The following is an 18,247-nucleotide window of genomic DNA, read 5'->3' as shown; positions in this document are numbered from 1 at the left end:
GAGTATATTCCTCATGTAATGAATTCTCACAGTTGTTTTATGTAATTGATTAAATTGTTGTTTAACTGTACGGGGGCTCGTGTTGGTCTGTTCTATATATCTGCTCAGATCTCTGTCTATTCCACCTATAAGTTTCACCACTTATATTTATATTTACTCGAACCAAGCAATGACATCGAGGGCGGTCAACCTCTAGATAACGAGAACCAAATCAAGCGGACACCTTGAAAGAAGGTACAATCCGCCAACCCACAAACCTCTTGCAAGAAGAGGGGACTTTGTGTAAGGTTTCTGCAAAGTGGACCGTGGGTTGCTTACAGTTACTTTTAACACGAACACATCATTTCACCACATAAAAATAAAATTCTGACGATCACAATAAAATGTCCAACCACCGCTGTGTAATTCAACCGATACAATTAAAAAACTCAACATACGAAATGGAACTTTCCGCACAATCAATGTGATTCAACATGTTAAACTGAAACTCTCGACATATGACATTAAAATTTCAACAACCGTCGTGTAATTCAGAAGATACAATCTAAAAACTCGACATTGGACATCGAAATTTCTACCACCGCTGTGTATTTCAACAACTGAAATCTAAATACTCAACATAGGACATGGAACTTTCAATATAAACACTTTGAACCAATACATTAAATTAGGAATTCTCGACGTATGACATTGAAATTTAAACCACCGCCATATAATTCAAACGACACAATCTAAAACCTCGACATAGAAAATATAACTTTCAACCACTACTGTTAATTCAACAGATACAATCTAAAATCTCAACCTAGGAAATGGAACTTCAAGGACAAGCATTTTTGATACCATACGTGCAATTGGAATTCTAAACATATGCCATTAAAATTTCAACGGCAACGTTCTGACTGGACCAGCTTTTGCCCGCTTCGGCGCCTCATACAACTCTCCAGTTAGTGATATTAAGACAGTGAGAGCCCATTCTCTACTCTTGATTTTGCCCATCATCTAGTATGGGCCGTGTACAGTTGCATGTGCTACGTTAACATTTTCGTCTGTTTATTTACACGTGTGTGCCAAACATTCTGCAAATCCCCATGTCAACTCGTCTGCTAGACGAATACGGTGACGTCACTTGATAGTCTTTTTCTTTTACTCTGGTGTTCATTTTTGCAAATATTTTGATTGGAGGGACACATACTCATGGCATGCACGTTTGCAAGTTATTGTAATAATAATAATAATAATAAGTATTATTATTATTATTATTATTATTATTTTCGATATATAAAATGAATGCAGTTTTGAAGCTATCCACACTCTTGCAAAAGACTTGTACTTTTTTATTATTTCTTGATCAGCGCTTGCCTATGTATTAGTTATTCTATCCATAATATGGGCATGCGCATGGCAATGCACCACGAGATACGATTTAACAAGCACTAATAACTTCCTTTTGCAGGTTTTGAGGTTTTTGTTTCGTATCGGGTCATGTTGGATCTCAATGAAAGTAAATAAACCAGAGGATATATATATATATATATATATATATATATATATATATATATATATATATATATATATATATAACCAAAAACATAAACTCATTAAATGAATCTAATCCATTGTATGTGTGCAAAGAGACTGTTCCACTGGCAGGTTAATGTTTCTTCAGTGATTGAATTTTACAAATGTACATGCAATTGGAGAAAAGTTGTAAAAGAACTGACAATACTTAAATAATACAGAACTCGTAATGGTTTCATGGTTTCTGATTAATCTTTAAAAATATCCAACACAGATATTCTGGTGACAAGATGAGTACACGAAAATACCCCCCCCCCCCAAAAAAAAACAAAAAAAAACAGCAACAAATAAATGACAAAAGTTGACATTGATTAACACCCAATATATCACATAAATATTTTTAAACATTTTTCTTTTCAAGCATGAATAGAATAACCAAAACTTGTATTTATCAATTATCAAGGAAAACCTTCTAATACATGCGTCTTCACAACATGAGGATTTCTACCATACATGTATGTGTTTCATTTAATAAATACCCACTATGTTAAAAATAAACACCCACTTGTTTTGATGCGAATAAGAGTTCACAATAGCTTTGGATTTACAGAATAGAGCAAGACGGAGTAGTAGGGCTTTCCCAGCTTGGCTGGAACACAGATAGTAAAGCGTCATTGATAACTTTGCGCATGCGTTTGGGCATGCACGGTGAGCACTCTATGTAACACGAAGCACCAAGTTGCTTTGACGATTTCGTTGCATCCGAATAAGAAACTGGATATTGACACTTGGTTTGTAGTTGTCTGTTCACTTTGTCATCTTGTCTTAAGTCAGCCTTTGTCCCAACTACAATAAAAGGAACGTCTCCCATATAACGACGTATTTCCGGTACCCACTTCCGTTCCACATTTGTGAAAGACTCGGGGTTAACTACAGAAAAGCAGACGACAAACACATCCGTTCCTGGGTAAATGCATCTGTTATTTTCGGCACTCCTCCTCTGAAATGATTGAATTCGTATAACTAATTTAAAACGTATATAGCATAGAATCAAATGTTAAGTGATAATTTTTCTATGTATACATTTGACTTAATCAGTCACAAAGTAAATAAATCCAATCGGGTAATTTACTTTGAGAGTCATGGGATCAAATGTATACACCGATAAAACAAGCTAATCAATGCCCCATTTTCCATTGACACGATGACACATTTTATACAAATACCATAATTTTTGCAAGCAGACGCGTGCTCGTGTTAGGGAACTCTCCACACGGGGCCAGTTTCCAGCCCAAAAAGTCAGAATAAGAGTTTATGAGAGTTCCCTTGAAGAAAAGTAAAAACAAGATTTTATGAGCAGTCCAAATTATTAATTATAAACGGTTTCACGGATTACAAAATAAACTCAGAGGTTAAATGGTTCTCGCTTTCCAGAAATTCCCATTTCCTTGTACGCATCTGTTCGAATACAACTTAAGTGGTTTTCAGACTGGAGTATTTTGACTGCTCTAACAAAAACAATAGCTAATGTTTATAACTGTCAACATAGCTTAGTTTTAATGGTTTACTAAACTTGATGTTAAACAGAACAGTAGTAATTTGTGCATTTATGCATTAGAAACATTGCAAGTTGAGAGAACTGTATAGGAGGAAGCAATTCATTTTCTGTGATTTACAAAATCGAAAACAGTAACAGATGAAATAATGTAGAAAACGATACTCTTTTAGGCCCGAGCGACAGCACAAGCTGCCTGAATTAAATTATCGATTGTGAAATTGATCGTGCAATTACGTATTTCTTGGTTACGGAATGAAATTGTTGAAAATTTTGAGAATATATTCAATCTAGGTAGGCAAATCTGCATCTGTAGGTATCGATAAAGATACCAAAAGTAAAGTACTGCATTTATGATGTATACAAATGCACGGTTACAGCCACGTTGCCATTTAAAGTCAGTGTGTGTGTGTGTGTGTGTGTGTGATTTGGATTTTAAAGTAGCTTTATAAAAAAAAAACGTAGGTCATATCGCTACCATGTCTGCAGTGTGGCAGTTTAGATTGATTTCTAGCTTTGGGGCATCATGTCGCAGACATGCAGCATGATGTCCCACCCATTCACATTATCCTGACACCAGGCCTAATACTAACCTCTTAATGCTGAGCGCCTAGCGAGGCAGCTGCTGGTACCATTTTTATAAGTCTTTGGTATGACTCGGCCCGGGTTCGAACCCGCGACTTCCCACATCCGAGGCGGACGCCCTAACCACTAGGCCACCGGAGCGGTCTAAAACCAGTAACACGACAGTACACATGCAACATTTATACAAGTTTCGCGCGTGTGTGTGTGTGTGTGTGTGTGTGTGTGTGTGTGTGTGTGTGTGTGTGAGTGTGTGTGTGTGTGTAAAGTAGTTGCCTATTTATTAATGGTTACACTTTTTCCAGACATTCTGGAGCGAAAACATTTACTCGCAATCACGCGGTGTGTTGTTATTATTGTTTTTAGAGAACCCTAGTTTAAATTGCTTTTATTAAATGGACCAAATTTGTTGCGCTGAATGTCGCAGATATGTACCGTAGCGCGTCCTGAAACTGGCTAATGTGATTCCTCTACTATGGTGTGTTGAAACTCTTTAAATTTGAGAACTGACAGAAATATAAGAAGTCTGAAAATAACACGATAACAGTTGCCTCACATATCCTTTACGCTTAGGATGGTGGAACAGTGGATGCTTCTTCCACATTCGCCTTCCCCTGTCCGTGATCGCAATTCGCGTACAGATTATATATATATATATATATATATATATATATATATATATATATATATATATATATATATATATATATATATATATATATATATATACCAGCACCACCAGAAAGCCTGAATACAACATGATACGTCACAAATTCTGCCATATCCTACCGCCCGCTCCGGTGGCTTAGTGGTTAGAACGTCCGCCTCGGATGCGGGTGGTCGTGGGTTCGATTCCCGGCCGAGTCATACCAAAGACGTACCAAAATGGTACTAACAGATGCCTCGCTTGGCGCTCAGCATCAAGAGGTTAGTGTTAGGACTGGTCGGCCTGTTGTCAAGATAATGTGACTGGGTGGGACATCATGCTACATGTCTGCAGCATGATACCCCAGTGCTAGACATCACTATAAACTGTCACACTACAGACATCGTAGCGATATGACTGAAAAATTGTTAAAGCTACGTTAAAAATCCAAATCACACACACACACACACACACATATCCCTATTTTGTTTTAAATCAATTGTATTTCCTCATAACTCTTTGAACATGAACGCGCATACACCAGGTTAAAACAGTTACATTATAATATATATATATATATATATATATATATATATATATATATATATATATATATATATATATATATATATATATATATATATATAATTTATGTAAGCAAGAAATTTCAGTTTGGGACATTATCAAATATTGACTCACGGAGGGAATGAGGTATTCTAAAATCTGACAAATTATCTATAACCGAAAATTAGACCTAAATGTCCAAGTAAATGAAAAATTACCCATGTGTCAAAAACTATACATACTTACGTGTATCTTGATTATTTGTTTCCTTTTCTTAAAAGAACAGAGAAACTTTAGGGAAATCAATTCACAAAATATTGTTTTAAGCGCTACACTATATATGTAAAGGCTTGTTAGAATACCTTGTATTTACGGTGAATGAATATGGCTATAGTTTATATAAGATCGAACACTGGGAGATATCAGTACCGTAATGGCAGAATATCGTTTGTTATAAATACGGTCGTACCCATTGAACCGTACTAAAAAGGTGAGATACATACAGGTCGTGTCGAATTGGCAAGGTAATTTAGATTCTTAAACGCATGTCGAATTGACGAGGATATTTAGATTATTACACGCATGTCGAATTGAAAAGGTAATTGAGAATATTACACGCTTATCGATGTCGGGATTTCGAGACTGAGCTTTAAACATCGCTGATTAAGTGGGCAGTTGGTATAAAACACCTGGTATATTTTTGAATTTCTTCATACAGTTTACTACCAATGAGAATTTGACCCCTCTTCGTGATAGGGTGAGTCTCGGGTGGTCTTACTTTTAGCACAAACGTACGCCTCTGCATGGAGTATCTTTAACAACATGTGCCTAGAATACAATTTGCTTTGCATGTCTGTGACCTCTAGTTAGATCCCAGATTCCGATGTGTGCAAAAATAAGTGGTCGTTCATAAAAATAGGTAGACTCAATTGGTTTTTTTGTTGATCTGGACAGAGTTCGTCTTGAATGTTATTGCAACATGTTTAATTGAAAATTGAACCGTTGAATAATTAAACAACTGCATTCGTGAAGATCTCATTTCAGAGAGAGAGAGAGAGAGAGAGAGAGAGAGATTAAATTACCTCGTCTAGGGTATCAATCAACTGCAAGCTGTATTGTTTACCTGAGAGACAAATACATCCTGAAATGAAATACTATATAATTTGTTTTAAACAGATAAATACATAAATTGAATGAAATCATATCTGATGTGCTTGCCTAATCTGCACATTTTCATCATTTTTGTATCATACCTTGTATGCGCTATTTAGCTTCCATGCATCTCTGTTATGTTTGTCTATATTCCGTTTCAGACTTAACGAGTATCGTTTCAATCAGTTGCCATTATTAATGATTATAATTTTTTAAACTTCTATTCCCACCCCATTTAAATTTACACCTCACCCCCACCACGCGTGTCAAACCTGCATTTTCTGATGTATATCAACTTGGATTTTTCTTCTTTTTTTCTGTATACTAATTTGTACCCATTCATATATTTCTTAATAGAGAATAGAGAATAATTGTAGTACACGTTTAGCGGTGCTGCTGACGCATTGTGTATCTTTATTAAAATCACAGAATGTTTTTGTTTTAAAGTACCTAGTATGTAAAGGGCAATTCTTCTTACAGCTTTTTTAAATACAGGTTTCAAACGGTTACATGATTTCGAGTGTTTTGTAACTGAGCAAATGCTCATTTATTTAAGATTTCGGAGCACAGCCTCCTCTTAAATATCCCTCTTTCATCAAGGCGCTGTTTTGTAGCAAAATGTATCATAAAATGTAATATATATTGTTACAAGCCAGTGGTATTTACTTGACCGAGCGGTGTCAAACCCTGGCGTGATTCCCGCTAGAAGTAATAAGTTTACCCCAAATTTCCAAAGACTTCCATACAATTTCAGTTGTAAATTAGAAAGCCCGACGTGTCCATTGTATACAATTTTTTTTACTCTAATCATTGCAAGACCACATATGTCACATCCTGCCAAATATATGGTTTCTCTTTGTTAGGTTTCCGTACCGCCAGCAGTTCACGCCGTAGACACTATACAACTAACCCGTAACACAAGGAACTATTTTAACTATGTCACCTTAGGCCAGTCAAACTGTGGTTTCCAGGCACGTTTCGCCAGCTTAACTGCATCATCTTTGCATCATCGCCTTTGCCACTATGGCGACATAAACCGTATCTGCCGAGTCCCTTCGTATTGATTCCATTGTGTAATTTACCGGTTTCCTACCGTAAATACTGCCACTGCAGTCATACCACCAATGTACACCACTAGATTTTAATAGGGACCTTGTTATTCAAGGGACACTCATTCGGTTTGGACCTGAACTCACTACAAGTGAACCATGGCATCATGGAAACTCAGTAACACATTTTTCCGTGACGTTTGCTCCTAGTAATTGGCAAATGATTTCGGGCAAAATAATATTTCTATTGCACTGAATTCCAATAATCAGACAAGTAATCGCAAAAATCTAAGAATCCTTTAAAATGGGGCGCTATAACCAAATGTGCATCCTCCAAATTTATTACAATATGTTAGCTTTAGTGAAATATGACAAGCAACGTAATGTCCCTGACCGAGCCTAGCTGTCAAATGTGTTTCTGTTTCTGTCATTGAATGTTTGAAATTACAATGTGGGGAAAAATATGAAGTCTTTCAATTGCAATTATAAAAATATAAAAAAAACGCTATGGAATTTAATTCCTATTTCATTTTGAGTGCAGTAAGGAGGTTGTAATTGCAATTATATTCCAAATTACAGTACAATTTCGAAATGTGTCACCAAGATTTAGAACCGATGACATGGCTCATGTAATTCGGTTTTGCGGAAGTAAGAAAGTACATTTTGAGGAAATTCAGGATGTAAAACTGTAAGTATATTTTTTGCCATTCTTATCACCAGCTAAAGAAGACAGTATATGACTTGTCACTTGTATATTATCTGTAAAGATCCTTTCTTGCGTCTGTTGTATAGCTAGCCTAAATCCGAAACATTGCATCAACAAAGTTAACGCGGAATGGGTATGTTACAGTCCACGAAACACCTGTTTTAGTTCATTCAGAAACAAATTTAAACAACCACAACGTAAAGCGCCTACTACGCGAGTGTACATGATTTGTTTACAAATCAAAGCACTGGCGTCTGCGTCTATTGTTTGTTTACAATAGAAAGTAGTTCCTTTATGCACGTGAATGCAACATGTGTATTTGCACGCGAGTTCAGTATCGGGTAATATTGCAAGATTCTGACAATGTAAAGTTAACGGAGAAAAAAATGAGCGTATAATAATACATTAAATTATTAAACAGAATTTCATTTGCAGTTGGCATGAAGACATCTATATCCAATATGTAAGACATTACAAATGAAAGTATAAAAAATATAACTTCTTGCATTTACTTTGAGTAGCACGATATTTGCAAACAAAATATTATTTTTTTGTTGTACTTTCGAAATGAAATGAAATAATGTTTCTAAAGTAGTACAGCTCTCCAAACCATATTCATATGGAAAATACTAATGAGATAGAGTTGGTGGGTGTGGTGGCTGGAGGAGTTAAAACGTATAACTGTTTCTTTAACTTTACCCCAAGGTCTCTCAAAAAAGCAAAAGTATTTGTGTTTCTCAAAAAGATATGGAGAGCACTTCAAAAGTCAAATGGGTATGAAACAAGACCAACTCCCAAAATGAAATAAATAAAAAATAAAAAATTAACAATTCTTCAATTGCTGTGTTGTCAACACTTTATGAAAATCTTGGGTAATTAACAATCTGCTTTTAGTGTGTTTCATAATTTTGTAATTATTAACATATTTCATAATTTTATCGTTCCTATGTAAGAATAACGTGTTGTTTGCTGAAAATTCCATATCAAAATTCACTAAAATACTAAAAATCCTTTTAACGCTTCTTTATAATACTGTCTCTCTGACAAACACACAAATACAAAAACAACGAAACATTAGTGACTACCCTTCCCCCAGCCTCTTTTCTCTCATACATAAAACATCGAAAAAGAAAAAAAAACGATACGTTTAAAAATGTCTATATTATGATTAAAGTCCACGCACATTACATATGTGTTTACTTAATGTTATTGATCAGCCTGCATTTATCCATGCTGTAGTCTAATTACAGTCCAAAAACTGTAGTATCGAAACATCGTTCCAATTAGACTTTCACTTAGTAATGTTATCGTCCTCTCTGTACGATATATTTCAGTCACTATATGGACAAAATGTGCCGTATCAGTATTTCAGTGACAATCAAGCTTCCGTATAGAAAGTAAAGCTATTGTGGTCGGTACTGTTAACAGGTAAGAAAATTCCGAAGCATGTATGAATTGCAATATGAACTTAGTTACTGTGCTGCTTACATTCCACTTACTCGTCCACTGTAAATTCACCACAAATAATTCTGAAAATATTAATCCGCCGAAATGGATATTTTCCAGTATTATCAATAGTTCTTAATTAATACCCGTTTAATCATTAAGAAAGTTACGTAAAACTGTTTATTACATAGTTTTTAATTTAATTTAAATATTTTCGAGAATAAAAAGAATAAATAATTTCGTTCGATCTGACTCAGATGATGCACCTTTTATTTGTTGCGCATAAAAAATAGCCCCAGACGCAGTTTTGTAACTATTAACATTTCAAAGTAAATGTTTTGTTTACAAATTGTAAATCAAAGAGTAATTGTCTTTCCGAATAAACAGAACATTTGACGCAGACAAAATAATTTGTCAACATAGAATGTCCAATGGAAATAGCATGTGATGTCAATTAGTTTGTCGTAACAGATGTTGTTGTTGTTGTAGGATTTAACGCCATTTTTCAGCACAAGATAGGCTATATATGGCGGCCAGTATAAATGGTGGAGGAAGAACCCCCCAAAAAACCCAGAAAATAACTACCAAATCGACGAGAAGCTACTTGCAAGCTTTCTCACGTACCCACATTGGACGAGCCGAGACTCGAACCCACGGAGACAAAAGTGAGATGGCAGTGAGCCATAACGATAAGCGCTTTAGACCACTCGGCCAGTCGGGGCCCCCGTCGTAACATATGTGATGCACTCCGCCAGGAGTGAATCACCAGTCGGATTAAAATTAGATCTCCACCGTCCTAAGTGAAGCTCTGACACCGACCGGGGTGACCAGAACTTGACACCTAAGCCAACGCTGCCTGCAGATCTTCACGTCGGACAGTGGATATCTGATTTTAATCAGATCCGGCGAATCACCAAACACATCTAATATGTATTTGTATAAGTCCGATAGACATTAATATGTTGTCATATCAAAAATATTAAACTGCACAAACTATATGTAAAGTGTACCGACTACGTGATATATCGTAAATATGCATTACACTTCTTCATAAACGATACATATATTGATTTTAGTGGCAACTATGAGAACTATTGTACTTGTCGGACGTGTTTCCGTTAATGTAGGCATTTCCCGCATGGCAAAACATGTTCAACAGAGGAAAACTGTTAATTATATGAAAGTTAAGAATTTATTGAGAAATTCCATACGTTATAATAAAGTTGTTCCGTCAGATCGTTTGGGTGATACGATTGTCACTAACACTGAATTCTTAACGGAGTGTAGCACAACATGATCAGAGAAGGTGACTTTTCAAATGCATTCACGTAAACGGCCTCGAGTTTTTCTATAATGGAATCTACGGTGTATCAATAAGGCCATATGTAGGGAAGCATTTAAACTTATTTTTCGATGCACTTGTACTGCATACAAATTGAAGTGTTTTATTAACAGCTGAAGATTTTATGCCAGCCAGTTTGTATCGTGCTACAGTCAAGCCATTTGCAAAGACATGGGGTATCGTAGAACGAAGAATTTAGGAAGGCAATTTGATGTCACTGGTGGCCGACATAATCGCAAATATAGGCAAGTTTGTTTATCAAGAGATGAGAGGTCAAACAGTAAAGTGGCGCTAATGTTAGGTGTCCACCATATCAGTTGATGACGGGAAATCGATGAAGAGAAATTGCCAACATTGTTGAACGTGGGATTCGGATTTGGCCTAATAGGAAGCAAACTGCACGTATTTCATCAGGACAGTAAGAATTATATGTTCTGAATAGTTACAGAACTGCAAACCTTGATAGTCTGAAAGATTATCATTGACATTTAGTCACTTTGTCCATAATAAAAATGAGAGTGGTCACAGTCCTGTGACCTTGCATAAAATAGTCAATAATCGGGACTAGCAAGCATTTGATGATGTATTTGCCATGGTTGCGATACAAAGTCTCAAAGAAAACACATGCATATATATATATATATATATATATATATATATATATATATATATATATATATATATATATATATATATATATATATATATATATATATATATATATATTCACTGTATCAATGATATACCACGAGATGTACAGATTTTTCATTAAAAGTAAACGAGGTTTGCCGAGTTTCTTTATAATGAAAAATTTATACGAGTGGTATATCATTGATACAGCGTACATACTATACATATATTTTATTTATATCACATACAAATACATATATTTGCACTTTGAGTGGAGTTGCGATATGGTCTGGGCAACCGTGTATTGACCAAGTGAGTGAACTCCTCGCATCCCTGCGAGTGTGTCCGCTACAAAATGTAGTTCTACAATTATTCTTGTTGTTCACAATCACATATACAAATTGATAATTTGATTGTTTTCATTTTGAGTTTCTATTTTTATTCACATTTATTAAATTAATATAAGATACACGCTTGATTTAAACATGAAATATGGTTTTTATGAAGAAAGTAGTGCACTACAAACACGGTTAGCTTCTTGTACACTGAACCTGAACTGTCAGGCATTCACGTGCTGGTGTATGGAAATTAGCGTGGAATAGAAACTAAGCGAAATGACGAACCAGCAAGAGGTAATTAAAATATTTTAATATATTGACAGTTCCTCTAAGTCATTATTCAGCTTTCATTAAAATTTCTAAAGACTACAAAATTCTCTCTTCCTGCCTCCCTCTCTCTCTCTCTCTCTCTCTCTCTCTCTCTCTCTCTCTCTCTTTCCCATTTGGACGGTTTGACTAAACTTTACCTTCATTCATAGGTCCAGAAACATCGACGTATGACACCAGCGAAAATCCCCAACACTCTTATTTTCATTGATTTTCTCCCGTATCTAGCTACGATAATGCACGGGGGCGGGGGGGGGGGGGGGCCGAGAGCGACCATTTGGACATTTTTATATTTAATAATTAATAATCGATTTTTAGAGCATTACAATAGTTTTAAGAAACAACAACAACAACAAAGCATTAAATACGCTACAGTACGTATGCCTCGTAACCGACAAATTTAACATATATTGCAACTATTTCTCATAAAATTCTGCTAATGGTCAGCACAAGCTACCATACCTTTTACTAGGCTCTACATTCCCGATTTCCGCGTCTGATGAAAATGGATTTTATTTGCAAACGTTATTTGCCAAAAAAAAGCATATGTTCAATTTCTCAAACTTTTCAACGAAATACACTTTTCTTGCCACTAAGTGCATTGTTGATAAGCGTCACTGACATTTTTGTTTCCTTGCATACAAACTCCATACTGATATACACTGCTCTAAAAAGTCTCTAAACAAAAAGGTATGGAAGTTTTTAAATTGTAGGTTATCCTTTCACAGACTCATTGCTAAGGGTTACGGGATACTTTATTGAAGGACACGGGTCACCACTATTACCAACATTTGAAGCTATTTCTTCACAATAAGAGTCCCATCCCCCACCCATCTATAATGAATTGTGCTCGCGAAGGAAGTGTATTTTATAAACACGATAAAGTTACATTTCTTCGGGGGTGGATGGGGAATGTACGCTTAGTCGAGAGCGTATGGGGTTTCGTGCCAGCAGACAAGGCTCTGTGTGCTGCAATTGGTTGATATGGGGTTGATTCTCAGTAGGGAATACATTATAATTATCTTTACCTGTACGATAAGATGGTTGATATGGGGTTGATTCTCAGTAGGGAACACATTATAATTATCTTTACCTGTACGATAAGATTCGTACAATTGTAGATGTCCACGTGCTTTCATTTAAATTCCAACTTACTTTTAACATACCGTTTAGTGTGACGAAAGACGCAATGCAGATACTTGTTGCAGCTTTTGATTGGATGATTACAACTGATTATATAATGCAAAAACAATGAGCATAGCAAATATTACTATCGTTTCAGACTGATCAAAACGTTTGTCACTGCATCGCTAAGAATGTACAAATATAAAATTTCTACAGCGATAGTGCATTTTCATGCTATCATAGTCCAATAGTGTCGAACCAAAATGGCGGTAACAGAAGTCTTAAAAGAGAAAAAAAGTACGTGAATATTCAAACAAAGATCTGCTGAAATATGTTAAAATGGATACAGAAAACATAGTTAGGTGAAATACAAATGAACTTTATTTCATTTATTCTACACCTCCATCTTCGAGAAACGAGTTAAACAAGTATTAACTATTCAAACAAAAGATTTAATGCGCCTCAAGTGTTGAATTCATTGTTTGATTTCTAAAGTATGAAACGATTTTAGTGTCGGGTAATAGAAAATAAGTCAGACCGTTCTGTCACACTTGATAGAACTAGTTACTTCCATTTCAAATTTTAAAATAGCAAATATCATACTGTTTGGGGGCTACGAAGCTACGCGACTGCCCGCCTTTCACCATTTTAGCAAACTGTAATGACTAGTTTTATAAAGCGCGCCATGAACTCCAATATTCTGTCCTACCTTTTGGACACCATAACGAATATATATGTAAAGCGCTCCAGGAATTCTTTTACTCTGTAATACTCTTTAGAGTGTAGTAAATAAGCTTAGAATCCTTGGTACTGAAATAAATGATCGACATATACATTTATTACACGATCTGAATTTTTTTAAAATATATAAATACATGTACGATTAACTATTAGAAAGATTTTTAAAAGGATATAAAATACACGTACATTTATGCCTAATTAAATATAATTGATGTCCTTAACAGGAAAAGCTTTTGTTCTTTTTTTTTCATATATTTGGTCAAAATTTCACTTGTCACTGCGGATTCGGCTAATGTGGTTATGTGAGAAAGCTTGCCAGTAGCTTCTCGTGGGTCAGTGGTTCTTTCCGGTTTTTTCCGGGTTCTTCCTCCACCATTAATACTGGCCGCCATGTATAGCCTATCTTGTGCTGAAAAATGGCGTTAAACCCTACCACCACCATCACAACAACAACACTTGTCACTGTTGATATTATTGTACTATCATATACCAAGCCGTTACAGAACAAAATTTCAAATGCAGTAGAATTCAACACAATTGCAATACACTGCAAATGTTCTTCAAGACAACAACAACACTTGTCACTGTTGATATTATTGTACTATCATATACAAAGCCGTTACAGAACAAAATTTCATATGCAGTAGAATTCAACACAATTGCAATACACTGCAAATGTTCTTCAAGACAATAAATGCCGTACTCATTGTGGACAAAATTCAAGAGTATGGAAGTCTATGTAATTACTACATTGCAGTCATGTAATAGTTGATGGCATGATGTAGTTTGTTCGCATGCCGCAGGTTCTACAGGTTTTGTGCAGTCTCAGAAATTTTGTATTTGTCACTATCCTTGTTCTGTCCATGTTTTAGTTTTTAAATGATATAGTCGATAATAGCAATCAACAGAAGTTTGAAATAGTGATTCAAATAATACAATTTCAATGCCTTTTATTTGTTCCATGTCATCCTCCATTTGTTCCAGATCTTGATCTATTTCTTCAATGTCCTTATCCCCAATTTCATGTAACTGAATTAATTTGTTCAAAATTTTTGCTGTTTTGTCGAGCTTGCTAAAAATGCTTAGTTTTTCTCTCTGAATCTTCCTATCGTTTGCGAGAAGCTGCAGGCTTCCTTTTATTATTTTGCTGTCTGCTTTTTTATCAAGGCTTTCTTCGACAATTTTTTTCAGTTCCAGCTGTTATCCTTTATCGAGTCTTTTCACTTTCCTGATTGTAAAGCTAGAAATTTATTTACTGCTTGTAAAGGAAATGTCCTGCTTTGAGTGCGTTGAATTTATCCATCTCGTTAGGCTCTGTGTTTCCAACGTACTGCTCTAGATTCCATGTATCCTTGTTGAATAATGGCAACATAAGGGAACTGGTTATGCAAGTTACTTATTCAGGAAGAGAAAAAAGTATATAACTGAAAGTCGCTAATAGGGACTCAGAATTACTGAAAACGAGTAACTGAAGTCGCTAATATGGACTTAAAGTCACTAACTATAGAAGTCACAAATTGCCGCTAAAAATTAACTTTTTGTCCGAATGATTGGTCCTAATTTAGTAACTATTAGTGAAGCTCTCTGTAGATAAATAGCATTCGCAGCAGACAGCAATATCAATCATACAAAAACCATTATACGAAAACATAGCATTAAATTGTTGAAAGTACTATGATGCCATGAATTTGAGAAAAGGCATGATGGATGAGCAAATGTAAGACATGTGCGAGTAAGTAAACGGCTAAATGGAATAGAAAAAAAAATTGAATGCTAAAAGGAGAAACAATTGCTCAGTGTAAATGCGGATGAAAAAATACCGTACGTACTCCTTTATAAGACGGGTCAAACTGCAAACTCAAAGACCCAGATCTGCCGGCTGATTAAGCGCTAGAAGATGTGGATCTGTGCAGTTTGTTAGGAGCAAGCAGTAAAACAAACTACGCTGACCCTGACCTGCATGCGCATTATGCTACAGCAAAGCATGATCTTTATTTCTTGCAGTTTGGCTACACTTATAAGTGAGTACATACGGTGAACATTTATTCATATATAATGTGACAATTTAAACAAATGGGTCAAAGGTCAACATATACCGACGGGCAGTTATTTAATAAATCGGATGGTTATTAAAATTATTTGAAATAGAGGAACAAGATAATAGTTATATTTTTAGAAAGGTAAAAGTACTAGCTTAGACGACTGTATCAGTGCTTACCAACAAGTACAGGAAACACTTGTATCAAGTATGGGTGATTTTACCAAACACATATGACTACTGAACATAAATAACGAAAAAACCTACAATACATAAACTATTGTGTACCTTATAAAAAAAACAACGAAAGTATGTTATACACTACAGGAAGTTAATTGTCTCTGTAGAGTTAGGACTAAAAGAAATAAAAAATATACTGATTGTTTGAAATAAAAAGGACTATCGGTTTCGAGAACGATTTCTATATACTAATAAACAGATCTATATTCAAGAAACAGACTAAGAAATTTGGGAAAAGAACAACTGTTTTAAATGTGTCCTACTGACAAAGAAATTTCCTTGATACCAAAGGGTGTTTCATTCGTTATAAGACCATTGACAGATGTTGATGTGGTTTTTCGTTAGCATTTGAAACAAATACAGAATCATTCTAAACCAATTTACGGTGGCTGTACAGTGGGTACAGTGTTGAAACTATCGAACTGGGGTAATTATGAATTTTACTACAGCGAGTTAAAAAAAAATACGGTGACAGAATGCAACTTTTTATAACCGATACCGACTTACCAGTAAAGTGTCTATGATGAGACAGAAAACGTTTTCTTTATAAAATGTGACACTACCTCCCCACAAACATACACGTACCCCCCCCCAACGTTACATTTAATGACACTAGTGACTATTAACATATTCGATATCCTACAAAGGAAGAAAACCAGCGTTTTCATAGATGTAGTAAACTGCATGCTTGTTTAAGAGTTACTGGAATGTTTTAATGCTATATACAGTAGTATCCTTGTCCAGAAACCGTGTACGTGAAATCTTGTATAACAACAGCTGACACCGATCCAGTTCTAATCGCTCCTTTTGTTAAAATACAACATGCATTGCACGTTATAGACTTTGTCGATATTAAGGTTGCAGAAAAAAATGTTTACAGTACATGTATCAATAAATATAACTTATGTGAAACTAAAAACATTATCACACCCAATGCCAGAAGGAGCAGCAACAACAGCCAAAAAAAAAAAGAAAAACAACAACAGCAGCAGTGTCCTACAATGTAATACCTGAATAACAGTAGCTACCACAAACAGCAAGAATTTTAATCTATGTAATAATAGCAATAATAATAATAATAATAATAATAATAATAATAATAATAATAATAATAATAATAATAACAATAATAATAATATTAATGATGATGATGATGATGATGATGATGATGATGATGATGATGATCAAAAGTTGGAAAGAGAAAAGAAAGAAAATAAAGTAAGAAAAGAGCGTAGATAACATTATTTTACTCACCCGCATAGTTGTCGAAAACCGAGGGAACGTGCTGTGTGGGGAATTGGTCGGTGGCGTAGCTCATCAGGAGGCTGGTTTTTCCAACATTCTCATCCCCGATCACCACACATTTTATAAAGTTCGATCGCAAAACAACCATGTCTCATCTCTTACAACTTGATCCTACACATACAGTTGAGCATGTCGTTGTAAACTGTCTTCTGATCAATGGGGAACTATCTGATAATTCACTAAAATATCGATATCGCTGGCGTAACTTTGTGCTCCGAACTTATCAACCAAGCCAGGAATGATGTCATTGTCACTATCACGTGACATGTTCGGCAACTCCCCCACCAGATTTCAATCTCGCATGTTTAAGGTGTATTCCATATTTAGAGTATCAACAGCGCGTGCAATACTGCTATTAATTGCAACACGTATCGACAGTCCCCTTGACTATCACCAGTACACAAAAGCTGTGAAAATACAGGTAGGGACAAAAATGTATTTACCCTAGTAACAGATGGGCCTCGTGTAACAGAGACACGAACAACGCATTTGCTGAGAGCAACCATATCAAACCCAAATAGGCAGTTAATAACGGATAGTAAAAAGTAATGTTTTCTTCTGAAACTAATATCTTACTGTCATCATGTATAAGTCATACTTATGTTTAATGAAACAGCTCTCTCTGGTGGAGAGAGAGAGAGAGAGAGAGAGAGAGAGAGAGATGATGTAAAATTAATCTAAAGTGTAAAAGGTGATAGGAACGATTGGATTTCATATATAATACACATGACAACAGAGTTTTGGTATGAAACAGCAAGATCAATCAAAGGTACTGTAATTTTGCCCTAGGTGTGTCACTTTTTTCTCGATTTGTAGATACTATTGCGTTTAGTCATAGAAGTAACCGGTCACTCCCTCATGGCCAAAGAGACTACCATAGTTATAGTAATAACACAACGTGACAACTCCCCCATGACCAGATGCTACCAATATTCTACTT

At 35.4% G+C, this 18,247-nt stretch overlaps 1 protein-coding gene across 1 annotated transcript; it reads right to left on the bottom strand.

Annotated features, from left to right (window-relative positions):
• Nucleotides 1–1,321: 1,321 nt before the first annotated feature.
• On the bottom strand, nt 1,322–17,650 carry LOC149808281 (rho-related GTP-binding protein RhoQ-like). The gene is made up of 3 exons (XM_089975544.1): nt 17,257–17,650; nt 5,951–6,009; nt 1,322–2,521 (listed from the first exon to the last, which is right to left on the bottom strand). The coding sequence occupies exons 1-3, from the start codon at nt 17,393–17,395 to the stop codon at nt 2,126–2,128; spliced, it is 594 nt and encodes a 197-aa protein (XP_089831670.1). The 5' UTR covers nt 17,396–17,650; the 3' UTR covers nt 1,322–2,125.
• Nucleotides 17,651–18,247: the final 597 nt, after the last annotated feature.

Source organism: Sinohyriopsis cumingii, chromosome 1 (assembly GCF_028554795.1).
Source record: "Sinohyriopsis cumingii isolate HCF-2022 chromosome 1, ASM2855479v2, whole genome shotgun sequence".
Lineage (NCBI taxonomy): Eukaryota > Metazoa > Mollusca > Bivalvia > Unionida > Unionidae > Sinohyriopsis > Sinohyriopsis cumingii.
The sequence above is the reverse complement of the archived record's forward strand: the minus strand, read 5'-3'. Positions and strand labels throughout refer to the sequence as shown.